Source organism: Hipposideros armiger, unplaced genomic scaffold, assembly GCF_001890085.2.
Source record: "Hipposideros armiger isolate ML-2016 unplaced genomic scaffold, ASM189008v1 scaffold_78, whole genome shotgun sequence".
In the NCBI taxonomy this organism is placed as follows: domain Eukaryota; kingdom Metazoa; phylum Chordata; class Mammalia; order Chiroptera; family Hipposideridae; genus Hipposideros; species Hipposideros armiger.
Genome location: NW_017731428.1, coordinates 4,178,027 through 4,191,020, shown reverse-complemented (window position 1 = coordinate 4,191,020; position 12,994 = coordinate 4,178,027). Strand labels below are relative to the sequence as shown.

General features: G+C 36.8%; 2 protein-coding genes across 10 annotated transcripts in view; one reads left to right on the top strand and one right to left on the bottom strand.

The window, feature by feature from the left end:
- TATDN1 (TatD DNase domain containing 1) overlaps window positions 1-12,994 on the bottom strand; it is a 28,463-nt gene that overhangs the window by 5,219 nt on the left and 10,250 nt on the right. For 6 of the 9 annotated variants that reach the window (XM_019643438.1, XM_019643443.1, XM_019643441.1 and 3 more), the window contains 6 exons: window positions 12,483-12,546; window positions 10,874-11,017; window positions 10,733-10,775; window positions 6,781-6,866; window positions 6,652-6,692; window positions 4,581-4,657 (listed from right to left, as the gene is read on the bottom strand). In XM_019643438.1, coding sequence (XP_019498983.1) covers window positions 4,581-4,657; window positions 6,652-6,692; window positions 6,781-6,866; window positions 10,733-10,775; window positions 10,874-11,017; window positions 12,483-12,546 — 455 coding nt within the window. Of the gene's footprint in view, window positions 1-4,580; window positions 4,658-6,651; window positions 6,693-6,780; window positions 6,867-10,732; window positions 10,776-10,873; window positions 11,018-12,407; window positions 12,547-12,994 lie in introns of all 9 variants that reach the window. The other 3 variants (XR_002124104.1, XM_019643440.1, XM_019643446.1) reach the window with 2 other exon arrangements.
- Window positions 1-12,994, top strand: part of RNF139 (ring finger protein 139) — a 39,188-nt gene that overhangs the window by 21,774 nt on the left and 4,420 nt on the right. The window lies entirely within an intron of this gene.

Sequence of the window (12,994 nt, the reverse complement as noted above, 5' to 3'; positions counted from 1 at the left end):
GTACTCTCTTTGAGATAGTTGTGAAAAGAGTCACCTGGAAGCTAATCCAAAATTCCAGTGACATCCAGGAAGGTTAGCTGTCCTGTCAGCTGGCCCTATAGAATTTAATTGAGGAATCCCTCCTGTCCCTTCCTGGGCCTGCTATAATTTAATTTAGGACACCTCAGAATTTTCTCCCTGTCACCACCTTACAGAATCCAGATTAAGATCTGTGCAGCCAGCTCCTGCCTCTGCGGGGGGTGGGGGGATGGGGGCAGGACAGTAACTTTCTCTGTCGGTCTATGTAAAACGTCACTTTAAGAGAGGGAATTCCTTTGTTTCTCTTGAGTAATTTGCCTAACTCAGAGTGGTGTCATCTAAGCTGCCTCTTTCAGTTAAAACTGTCTTTCAAAGATCTACAGACCAATTCTCCACTAGCAAAACACCTTTTTTCTGTGCTTTTATAGGTTTTCCTTATTGAATATCTATAGTAGTATTTTAGTAGGGTTTTTTAGGAAGGGTGGGAGTGAAACGTGTGTAGTATGCCAAAAGTACCAGCCTTTTAATTAGTGTTCTCTAGAAGGAAAAAAAGGCGTATTTTCATCCATCTTAATACTTGGGTCAATATGAATATTTTCTGAAATATGTTGATATGCTCAGTATTGAGGGGATGCAGAGTTTGCCACCCCAAACTAAGCCTTTTTGGGATACTGATTATTCTAAGCTGGTTATTTTTTTAAAAGAGGAAAAGCCTTTGATCTTTCCTGTGACCGCCTCAGAGAATTTAGACAGAGGACCAGCTCCAGGAAGGGGCTGTTTTCTAGATAACTATACGCTGAACTAAGTGTGACAGGGAGGGCCCTGGCAAGGCCCACCTGGTCCAAGTCGTCCTCGCTGTCCATCGTTAGAGATGGCCCAGCAGACATTTACTGCCCAGACATTTGCTTTTCATCTCCATGGGAACTGCGGTCTGCCCTCTGAAGTCCCAAACCACAAACAAGCCTGCTCCTCCTCTTTAAAGATGGCATATAAGCCTTAACTGCCTCGAGTGTCCTTTGGTCTCATATTCTTATGGAACCCCCATATACACATATGTAATAAATTTGAACGTTTTCTCCTGTTAATCAGTTTCATGTTAATTTGATTATATCAGGCAGAACTTAGACGGGTAGAAAGAAAATTAATCTTTTTGCCATCGCAGTTTGGATACTAAATTTAAAGCTTGTCACCATATTACCAACTTATTTGCATATTTTTGATCTCATGAAATATTGTCTAATTGACTTAGTCTTTTCCTCCACGTATTCCAAGTTTGTAAAAATTGATTTAAATACAGAAATATATAGTACCAGAGGGAGTATTTTTAAAGCCACTATCTTTATTGAATAAAGTTTCTCACTTGAGGAAGAACAACTGTCTGATTCTGTAGTCAAGTTTAAAACTTGCCCCTTTTCTTTGGGAAAAAAGTTATAATTTAATCCTTAGAAACCAAAGACTTTGACATCAATAGTATAAAACAGATTAAATTAACCATACCACGGAGACTCAGATTAAGACTACAATAAATTGAATTTCAAAATAAGAATGGAAATACTGACTTTGATGAGATGAATGACTAACCCATTAATTCCAGGTAATGCAGGAGGAAAAAGTCAAGTCTTTATAAACTCAGTTTAGAAATATCTCAGACAGAATTACGGTCCAACTGGGCGGAATAAAGGTGCCTACCCAGACCCTTCTCTTGAAAACCAACCCAAAATAACAAGGAAAAAAATAAACAGCATTTTGATGAAACTAGGAGTTTGATGAAACTAGGAGACATTTCTAACCCCTAATCAAAACATAAAGCAGAAAATGGATGGATAAATGATAAATAACCTGTGTTTATGCGCTAAGTGACTTAAGTGCTGTGTGCCTGCAGAGAGATATACAAAGGACAAGCAAACCAATTCAACCCAAGAAAGTTCTCATTGCAAGAACTAGGTCCCTAGAAAGGCTGGGAAGGCAGGGTACTGAATGGGGGGATTGTTTGAAAAGTCGGGACAAAGATGGGACTCCCAGATGACCTTCTGCGGAAATGGTGCAGAGACGGTTACTTTTGCCCCCATCCAGGGGAAGGAAGGAGACGGGGAGGGAAGGAGAGGAAGGGAGAGGGAAGTGTACAGTCTGGAGAACTGAAATCAGAGACTGGCCTGGAGCACAAGCTGCATAGAGGCGTGCAGGGCGAGGCATGGGGCTGAACAGTGAGATCTCCAACCCCACCCTGCTTCGGAACGCAGGTACTTTTATGAACCCTCAGCCCCACGTTTCCTGCAGGGATCAGAGGAATCTGGAGAAGCTGAACTGACCCAGAAGAATGTCTCGACAAGCGGACATTGAGGAACCCCTGGTGAGCATGTCAGTCGGCCACTTGACTGGCCTGCCAGTTAATGGGCTAGCTCACCACTGAACTCCCAAACAGCTTTTTTTCTCTTTTTAACTTCTTAAATATACAGGGAAGAATCGCCTGACATTTGAAGAAAGCTTTCATCATAATAGAGAACAAAAGAGGAAAAGGAACTCAGAGGAAATAACAGCATTTTTCGGCAAACAGAAAATAACTTTTAAAAACTGTAATTCTTTCATCTTGAGAGAGAGGAGAACGCTACATTTGTCAAACAAGCTTATGGTAGTAAAAAAAGGGAAAGCTTTCAGAGGTTGAAGTATCATAAAACAGGTTGAAAAAATAAAGCACATTTTTTGAAAACAGAAAAAAAAGATAGAAATCGTAGAATAAAAAGATCAGAGTATAACCTAAGAGGTCCAAAGAACTAAAAAAAAAAAAGAAAATTGAGAAAATTTCCCAGGACTGACAAAGATGAGCTTCTAGCTAGAAAGGGCTAGTAGAGAGCACATAACAAATGACAAAAAAAACCATCAAAACATCTTTGTGAAGTGTGACAATACCAGAGATAAAGAACCAAAATCCACAGGAAAAAAAAAGTGTCATGGGGAAAGGATTGGGAATCAGAACAGCAACTGACTTATCAACATTGGAACCTAGAAATGGAACATTGTAAATTCTCAGTGAAAATGATTTTTAATCTAGAATTTCACTCCCAGAAAAACTATCAAGTGAAAGTGTTTTGTTTTTTTAATGCACTAACTTATCTAGGCAAACTTTCAAGAGGAAAAAATAAAATAATTTTCAAACATGTTCCATCAAAACAAACGAAAAAGGAATACATGGGACCTCAAAATAGGCATTCTGTCACAGAAGAGACACTAGTCCAAACTGAAGCAGAAGGATAGAAGGGTCTGGAACGGAGGGAACTAGCAGATTATCTAGGCAGGTTTCCTTATGTGGAAAAATAGAGAAAGGCATTTTACAGAGCTGTTGGGAAGTGTGAAGAAGGCTTCAAGTTTTGAAGCAAGCCAAGTAAATAAAAGTTACTCCAGGAGAATCAAAAAGCAGTACATCCCACAGTTCAGCAGTCAGCAGTAAACAGATACAATAATGAAAACACCAAATATGCATATAACCCAAAACTCTGAAATAACTACACTGACAGACTGCTGGAGGATAATGCAGGTTGGGGAACAGTATGGGACATCCGAACTTAAATGCTCGCATGCCTTAATGAGAATAAAGGGAATGAATCTGAGAAGAGCAATGCATAGTACGTATGTACAAACGTGACAAATCGCACTGTGGCTGCCTCTGGAAAAGTTGACTTTGGGGTAGAGGGCATGCTGGGGAGACTGTGTTTGTTTATAAGCCTCTTAGTACTCCTGGACTTTTTAATCCATGTGCATGTATTCCTCTGCATATTCATTTATAAATTAATCAGATAAAATATGGAAGACACATCTAGGACATTTAAATAAGTCCGAACTCTACAGCAAATAGGTAATTTCATGATTCTATTTTCCTAAGATTTTAATTTAAAAAAGAACAGAATGAGAAAAGTAATTTAAGGGAATGAAACACTGAAGCGGGAAAGCAATCTCATACTATTTTGTAATTTATTTAACGAGGTGCATTGACAGCCTGTCAAAACACATTGATGGAGGCTAACCAAATATGGGAGGAAACGAACCTGTGTTGGGTTTGTATGCGGTTTTAGCATGAAAGGTCAGAAGGGTCAGAGTGAGGAGCCAGAGGGCACAGGATCTCACACATTGAGTTACTTTATACCCGTTTCTTAGCTTCTCTAATCCTCAGCTACTTGGCCTACTGTATATGTATAAAATAATTATCTAAGATAAGATTATGTCACAGTATGACCTTTTCCCCATGGTCAGAAAGCACTTGTAGACAACACTGTGAACACGTATGTTTCAAAGGGCTAAGATAACCTGAAAATAAGCTGCAATGCTAGACAAAGCTGCCTGCTGAGCTCACCACAACACTGTTTTCCATTATTAGAGCAAAAGGTAGTAGTAGTTTTTAACATTCCAGCTTTAACTTGTAATAATTTAATTTCTTACGTAAATAATTAATGAAATTCTCAGGCCAAGATCAATGCAAAATACAAACTTTAATAAAAATTTAAATCGCAACTCACTGTAAAACAATTTAAGGAATATGCTTAATATAAAAACTAAAAACAAGAACCTACCAACCATTAAATCCTATATAGAGATCCAAGTCAATCAAAGCGGCCGCGGCCTCCTTAGTGCCATCAAATGAATGCACCTAAGGGACAGACAGGGACAGTTTTATTATAATCACCCTTTCTTTAAAATTCTAAACACTAATAAGATTTTCTAAGCAAAAATTGATGCATTAGGGTTTCAAATGTGGTGGCCCCTACAATTTTTATTTTCAAATAAATTTTCACAATTATAACCTGTCGTCATCTCCAATGACACGAGGCAAGAAGGAATTAGTTGGCTGCCTAAACTTGCTGTCTTTGTGGCTGTGTGGCTGTCTCCGTACGGGCATTATTGCATGTATACGTTATAGTATGTGCTTCCAGGAAGGGGAGCTGGAGTAGGGAGCCACATTCTTAGGCAAACGCATGACAGAAAGTTAGAAATGCTATAAAACTATTTAAAATATATTTTAAAATATTCAATTTTTCTGTTAGAGGATACTTTTTACTAGAACAGGAATGACGTTTAAGAGAGAAGTTATAAGAGATTGGGGGAATGTTGCTAAAAAATCGTAAATAGTTATACTGTCAATAATATCAGCTCAACAGGCAAAAAAAAAATTTTGAACTGGTGTGTCTCCTTCAAAGACATAGGGGTTAAGGCATAGTTTTCACAGTCTGGATGTATTTATGTAATCAAAACCAGTGAGTAACAATAGTAATGCTCCTTTAAACACACCTAGCCAGTGATGTCACACTGAGTCCAGAGAGACTGAACACACCAACGATAACATGTTTCTCAACAATAAAGGAAACGTATTACACAACTGCCCCAAAGGGTTTATTTTCTCCCTCAGCATTTCCAGCTGACTAGAAAATATGGTCTCCAAGAATCTCAAAATAGTCTTAAATGTGACTCCTCATAAACCATTTCAGAAAATTAGTTATCAATTCTTTATTTGACAATCTTTTTAATAAAAAGTCAAACATTTCAAGCGGATTTGTTGTTGCTGTTAATTTTTAAAAACGTATCGAATCATCCAAGTAGATTCTTATTTAGAAATAGAGCAAATGGGCTGGGAGGTAGAGCTTGAAGGTTATGAGTGCCACCAGTACTCCCAAGGGCACCAAATGAAAGCTGCTCTCAATTCCCAAGTACTGTTCCTAAAGGATAAATGATAGGGTCAGTCAACTGCAGATAAAAATGTGCACAGTAACATTAATGCCCCAACAATGCAGAAAACACACATATTGCTAGTATGTAGGAAACACGAGGCAGAGGCTAAAAATTTGAGAGAATATATACGAAGCTGTCAAAGCAATGCAATGTGGGTATATAATTAGCGCATAGTGCTACTTCCTCTTTCCTTAGCTGGCACAGTGTAATGATGTGGTTTTACATACCTAGATCATTGTTGTTTTGAGGGAGACCTGTGAGTCTCTCCTGAAATTAGGTATGAAAATTTGTGTATCTGACCATTTTTCTGGGGCAGATTTTCAAAGGAGTCCATGATCCAAAAAAGATGAAAAATCACTGCTCTGGATACCTGAGTTAAGTGCTGGGCAGATAATACTTATAGGAAATGTCTTCAGACCATACAGGAGAAGTGAGTGTGTAGAGCAGAAGCAAATTACAGAAAGGAGAATGAGTTTCTAGATCAGAGTAATAACAGTCAATGAATACAGCTGACAAGAAATTAAGAAGGCAAACCTGAAATGCTAAAATACTTTAAAATATTATTAAAATTAGTTTATATTTTGCTCAAATTTAAGAATGGCTGATAGGAGAGGCAGCACAGAAATAATATCACACACTGTTAAAATGTGTGGGAATACGTTCAGGGGCTCTCTCTGAGTAGAATTCTGCACTCATTCTTGTACTCTCAGTTACAAAGTAACTCAAGTAAAACAGTGATTTATTATGTTTGTACCACATCTGGCCCATAGACTCCATAGTAAATTTACATGTCCCTCAAATAGTGAGAGAAGAACCTTAATAATTTTATTGCTGACATTTGAATTACTTTAGAGGCAAACCTTAATAACCAAAATGCTTTTGTGCAGCATATATTAAAATCAACTCTTTTATACTTACTACTCCACCTACACACCGATCTCTATTTCTTTTCATTATGTCTGTGAATTAAAAACAGAGCAAACTTTTAGCAAATAGCTTGATTTCTGCAAAACTTATACTCTAAATGATACTTTTGCTTTAACTCACCTAAAAATTCAGCATGTGAGTTTCGACAGTGAAGAAACATGGGTAATTTTGTTTGTTCTGACAGTTCAAACTGTTTTTCAAAGTATCTGCATAATGCAAAAAAAGATTTCCTTGTTAAATATTTTAGCATGACAAAAATAATTACATCAAATGTTTTTTTATAAAGGACTTTTATTCTTTAGAAATTTATAGGACATAAAGAGTAAATTCAGACATTTAAAATACATCAGGCTTAGCCAAGGGCTTCTAGAACACACAACACCTGGAAAGGGATACTTCATTTTCTGGGATCACAAGATTATCTCAGAAACGTTTGTTAGTTTTTCGATTATAACTACTAGGTAAATTAGGTAGTACCATATTTCCCCATGTATAAGACACTCCCATGTATAAGATGCACCTTAATTTTGGGGTCTGAAATTTGAAAAAAATGGATTACATAAAGTTATTGAACTCAAGTTTTATTTATCATAAAATTCATACAACTCCTCATCACTTGCAGGAAATGCAAGTAAAAAAATCTACAACCACTGTGTAAGACGCACCCAGTTTTTAGACCCCAAATTTTTCGGAAAAGGGTGCGTCTTATACATGGGGAAATACGGTACTTTACTACCGATCGCTAGAAGTATAGAGCTACAGTTTAGCGGTATGTTATAACTAGCTTTCCAACCAAATCCCAGCAAACGAAGCAGACCCCCTCCATGAGCTGTGGGATCCGTCGTCCCCTGCATGTGTGTTGGTCACAGGAAATACATGGTCAGCCCCTGACCCTAAGAGCTGGCTGAGCACATCAGGACTCAGCTCACTCAGTGAGAAGCCAGGCGGAGCTTAGTGTTTTCTATGTGCTGTTGTATAAGAAATTACTACCACTGAGCAAAAGGAAGGGTTCCCTTACAAACTAACATATAGGAAGCACCAAAACTGAAATACTATTTTTCAGAAAAATGAAAATTACATGATAAATGACAGCCCTGAATCTTTTATAAAAACTCTTTTCAAGTGCCGTATACCAATATCTCATTTGATACTGAAAAGAGCCCTAGCACAGGATAAGAGCCACTGTCAGAGGGGGTAGGACCTCATCCAAGATCACAACACACATGTCAAACATGGAACCAGAATTTTAGTCCTCTTAATTCCAAGTACAGGCAAAGCGGCCAAAAGTTGTGGCATTTCAAAGAAGCCTCTTCCTGGTCCCACAGTATCATAACAATATCCAGAGGATGTAATGGGCAGGGGGGTTCTTTTTCTTTCTTTTTTTTTTTTTTTAAAGCACACTGCTCCCTCTCATTCTTATTAATGGTCAAGTAGTTTTAACTGAAACCAGGAGTTACAGATAACAGAGGTCTTATTTTCTAAGGGGTTTATCTCTTCTAGGCCCCTTAATTTGGGGGAACAATTTAAGGGTTTAACTTAAATCTCTTTTGTAATATTTTCCTATATCTTGTCTCCTCCAGTGCAGCACAACTATTTTCCTGGAGTACCACTTTGCACTCTTGAAAATGCTAAATTTAAAAATTAGAAATATATTTCTTAAAGAAATAGTCTTCCTAAAATTGGTGGTCTAATGTCTTCTTTACCCAATGTTTAGGTTTGTAAACCGCCTTTTCATATTTTGCTGGGCTAGAATAAGCAAAAATATTTTTAATTAAAGTACTGGAATTTCAGTGTAGGAAATATAAGCAAAACTTGGGAGAAAAAAAGATTTTAATTATTACTACTATTTCCATAACCTCTAAAGTAATTCAAATACCAGCAATTAAGTGGGCTCCAGTCACTATGTAAACTTGACTATGTATCTGGCTTCTGGCTTCACACAGCAGGCAGCACTCTCTACTTTTTGTGTTTTCCCCTCTAAACTGAAAATTTCTTTCATGCACAATTCTATGTACAAAGCCACATGACCAAGCCGATTTCCAGAACCTAATGATCAGCCTGGAAATTAGCCTTCCTATCGACGACCAGGCAAAAGTACAATTTATGAAAATACCAGATGCTCAAGCAACGTGTCTACAGAATCTGTATAATTTTAGAAAAGTAAGGTCAATGTGCTCAAGCTAGACAGATAACATAAGGAAGCCACGTGGTAAAAAATACCCCTAATGATACAAATTGAGGACAACCGGTACTTAACATCAAAGGACTAGTGTCTTAGAAGACAAAAAAAATGCCACCGTGGTAACCAGAAATAACAATGTAAATTAAAGGGCAGGAACTGGAACCTATTAAGGGATTTCTCTGCTTTTATTTATGATTTTTTTTTTTTTTAGTTAATAAATGAAAATCATTCCTGAAGTTAAGATTTGCTCATTTGATTCTGATTGTATTATTGCTTCTTATAGTTTAGGGTCAACAATTAACTAAGGACAAAGGCTTGAGAAGTTTAGCTTCAAAGTAGCAGCTTTTATTAATTGGATTCAGCCAAATCCAAAAGAACCACTGCATTACACCAGTATACCTTACCCCAGGGTGATAATCCCTCCTCAAGCTGGCTGATGGCAAGGATGGCCTTAATCTCTCATCTCTGAGGTCCCTTAGGTCCCCAAACATTTACTTTGAAATTGTCTGATGTTTGATTTAAAAAACAAAAAACAAAGCCAACAAAAAAAGACATGCACAGTATTAACATTTTAAAAACCCTAGAAAAATGCCCAAAGGAAATTCTTCTCACTCAAGTGAACAGAGCTCTAACTTGCAATAAGGAGAGGAGCCCAGGACAGAGCAACTGGAAATACAGGTATGTTTAAAGGATAACCACACTGAGGAGGCAGCTGGCAACCATTTACTGAATGGAGGTGGAACTCTAACAGATTAACACCTGGATGATTGGCATGTGTGTTAAAACATAAACCATAGCCCGCTATATATATATATATATATATATATATATATATATATATATATATATATATATATATATATATATATATATATTGTTTTAAGTTCTGATCTTAAGATGATAAAACAACTGATACTATCAATGTCTTAATACAATAGAGTTTAATGTTATTTACATTGCCTTTTGGAATCAGTATTAACTTATCTGGATTTAAAGTCACATGGGCAAGATATCCTGAGGGACTCTACCACTGGCCTTGATTGTCATACCTTATTCATATTTTTATCCAATGAGTTCCTAGCAGTTTCTGGCACGTATTACTCTATTAAGTATTTATTCAACAGTTGAATAACTAAGTTAACATCCTTTAGAAGCTCATTCTAGTGCTTTATCATCTTGATAATTAAGACATTGTTTATGAAATTCAACAAAATGCTCATGTCTTAAATTAAGCCTATGACCAAATTTTTCTTTTCAGTGTATTAACACTACCCACCAGTATGTCAGGAGCTCCAAGTAAAAGCTACAGCAATAGTGTAGGAAGTCCCCAAGGCTTGTGAGCTTTGGAGTTTTTTAAGAAGCCACCGCTCTAAACATGGCCCCTATGAAAGGATTCTCATGTTCTCAAGTGGCAATATCCAATGCCTAGCAAGAGTAAAATATGTTTTTGTAGCTTTGGTGATTGATCCTATAATCTCTTTTTAATATCCCTTCCTCTTAAATCATATGTCCCACACAACAATTTAATTCATTTCACTGGAATGGTTCATGTGTGAATGCATTTATTAAGCAAACAAAAATCAACAAAAAAGTCTTTTCTGTGTAAAACTCATCCCATATTTCTACCATTAAAATCAAATTAGGTGGTTTATCAAGCAGGGAACTGTTTCCATCCCTTATGAATTCATATAAGTATACATGGAATTTGTTTCACTTGACTTTTGATATACAAAGGGAAAAACAAAATATCCTGATGCTTACCCCAAGTACATTCTGAACTGATTAAAAAAAAAAAAAACAACAAACCAAAAACAAACAAAAAAACCCGCCGCTATTTTAAAAACCCCTCTTACGATTTTACAATAAATTCTAGTCAGCCAATTTCCTTACTTGAGTTGAGTATCTCTGGGACAAAACTGTAGTCGGTCAAAATCTTTAAAAGATAAAAAATAATCAATTACCACTCATGACTTGTACAGAACAAATCAATTATTTTCAAGGTTACTCTAACAGGGCCAGGGTGGGGCTTACCGAGTCCACATTCCCCTATTGCTACAACTTTCCCCTTGTTGTTTTCAGCAAGATTTAGCAACTCCATTAAATAAAGATCAGGATTATTCTTTTCAAATTCGTCACATCTTGTAGGATGACATCCAACGGTACTGAAAAACATATCTAGCACAAAATAATGTCTTAGGATTATTTTCAAAATATTTTTTTCATATTTATATTTAATATACATACATGAGAGAATATCAATTTCAACTGGTTGATTTTTAACAATAGCCATCAACTATTCAAACGGCCAGAACTGCATTAGGTTAATCACATAAGAATTTTTGGAATACCTTAACAAAGTAGAACATGAAAACTGCCTTAATGTACTGGCAAAAATAATTAATGTAACTCTTTCTAAAGCTTGGTATTTACGGAGCCTTGTAGAATAGAAAATGAAACAATCTCTTGGAGAATGAAATGTCATAACCTAATTTTATCTTTTATTATTCAATGTTCATGTGGCTAATTCCATGTATTTAATGTAACAGTTACAATGCACTCCTTCTCCTTACAAAGGGTGACTGAAAGAGGTGGAAGGGGGATTTGTTTTCCTAATAAAAAATAAAGCTCACTTATGTGGAGGCCATATTTTGAAAGCTTTAGTTGTATGGAACACACATGTGAAGTCAAACAGAGCTTTTGAGTGGCGTAAGGTACTCCTTGTACCTGGACCCAGGGGAGAGGTGGCGAGCCCCCTAGGGCTCTCCTGCAGAGGTTTATGGATAAAGGGAGGCAGAGCTTTTTAAGCAGAGAGGACACAGGTTGTGGAGAGGAGTGGAAGAGGGCTGACATCCGGGGTCCGAGAAGTTTTAAAAACATATCTGTCTGGGGGTAAAGAGTATGGAAGATAATTTTCTTATACACTTCACAAGCTCTGGGAAGAGGACTACCTTTATGACCTTAATCACTAAGAAAAAGTATCAGTGGATCCTGCCATAAAAAATAGCTTTTAATAAGTCAGTATTTTGGAAAAATAATGTGGGATGCCTTCGTCTTCAGTGTCTAGCAGATGAAGCATCCCCCCCACCACAGAGAGTTAAGTAAATGAGTGCCAGATAAAGGAGGTGTTTTATATCATTAGGATTCCTTTAGGAACCAATCCCAAAACTTCAAAGATTTCAAATAAGTGCAGAATGTATGAACATAAAGTAAAGTATCTGAGGGATTATTAACTTGCATTCCTGGGCCTTGCACATTATTACATATTTAATAAATGGTTTTTCATGACTTAAGTTAAAAAATAATAAAAAGCAACTCATCTTAAACACATTACAATATACATGCAAACATTCTAAATCAGGAATATCTGAGGTTTAATTGTATACCTAATGACCTTAATTCTCATTAACTGAAATCTTAAAACAATCCTTATTAAGTACAATGAGAGGGTTTTTATCAAGCATCTGATATACCAAAGGGCACTTTGAATTTTTCCATCTTAATCATGGTCCATTGAAATTAGTCTATTTTCCTGCTGTTTTAACAGTCACGATCCATTGTATTGTACCTGAAGCAGTTCAGGAAAGACTTCTTCAAAACAACTTAATTCATATTTTTTTTGGTAAAAGGAATATGCAGATACCATTTGTTTGTGCCAAATGCAGTGCATCTTTACTGTCTTGTAGATTTCCGCCTGTAATCATAAACTGAAATAGAAAGCAATAAAATAAGCCCACTTTAACAGGGTATCAGTAACTCTTCTCCAAACACACCTTCCTGCTGCTTTTTTCCAGAATGCTTTTCTCTTAGACCCTTCCTTTAAAAGCCACTGGAAGATCACCTCCTATGTAGTGTTCCGTCTACCTCACCACGGACATGCAGACACACAATACACAGAATTCACCACTCCTTCCTATTAAAATGTACTCACATGTCAGTCTTTCCTATTCTATTGGACCATGAGTTCTTGATGACAGTGATCATACTGCTTGTGAAACGTTTCAAGAGACTGAAGAACTACGGCTCTCTGAATTTAGAATTCTGTTCATCTAAATTAGTGATTCAGTGGCGCTATTTCAGCAGTTCTCCAAGTGTGGTGCCGGAACCCCTGGGTTGAGATCAAAGTGATTTTCATAATACTAAATTGCTCTCTGC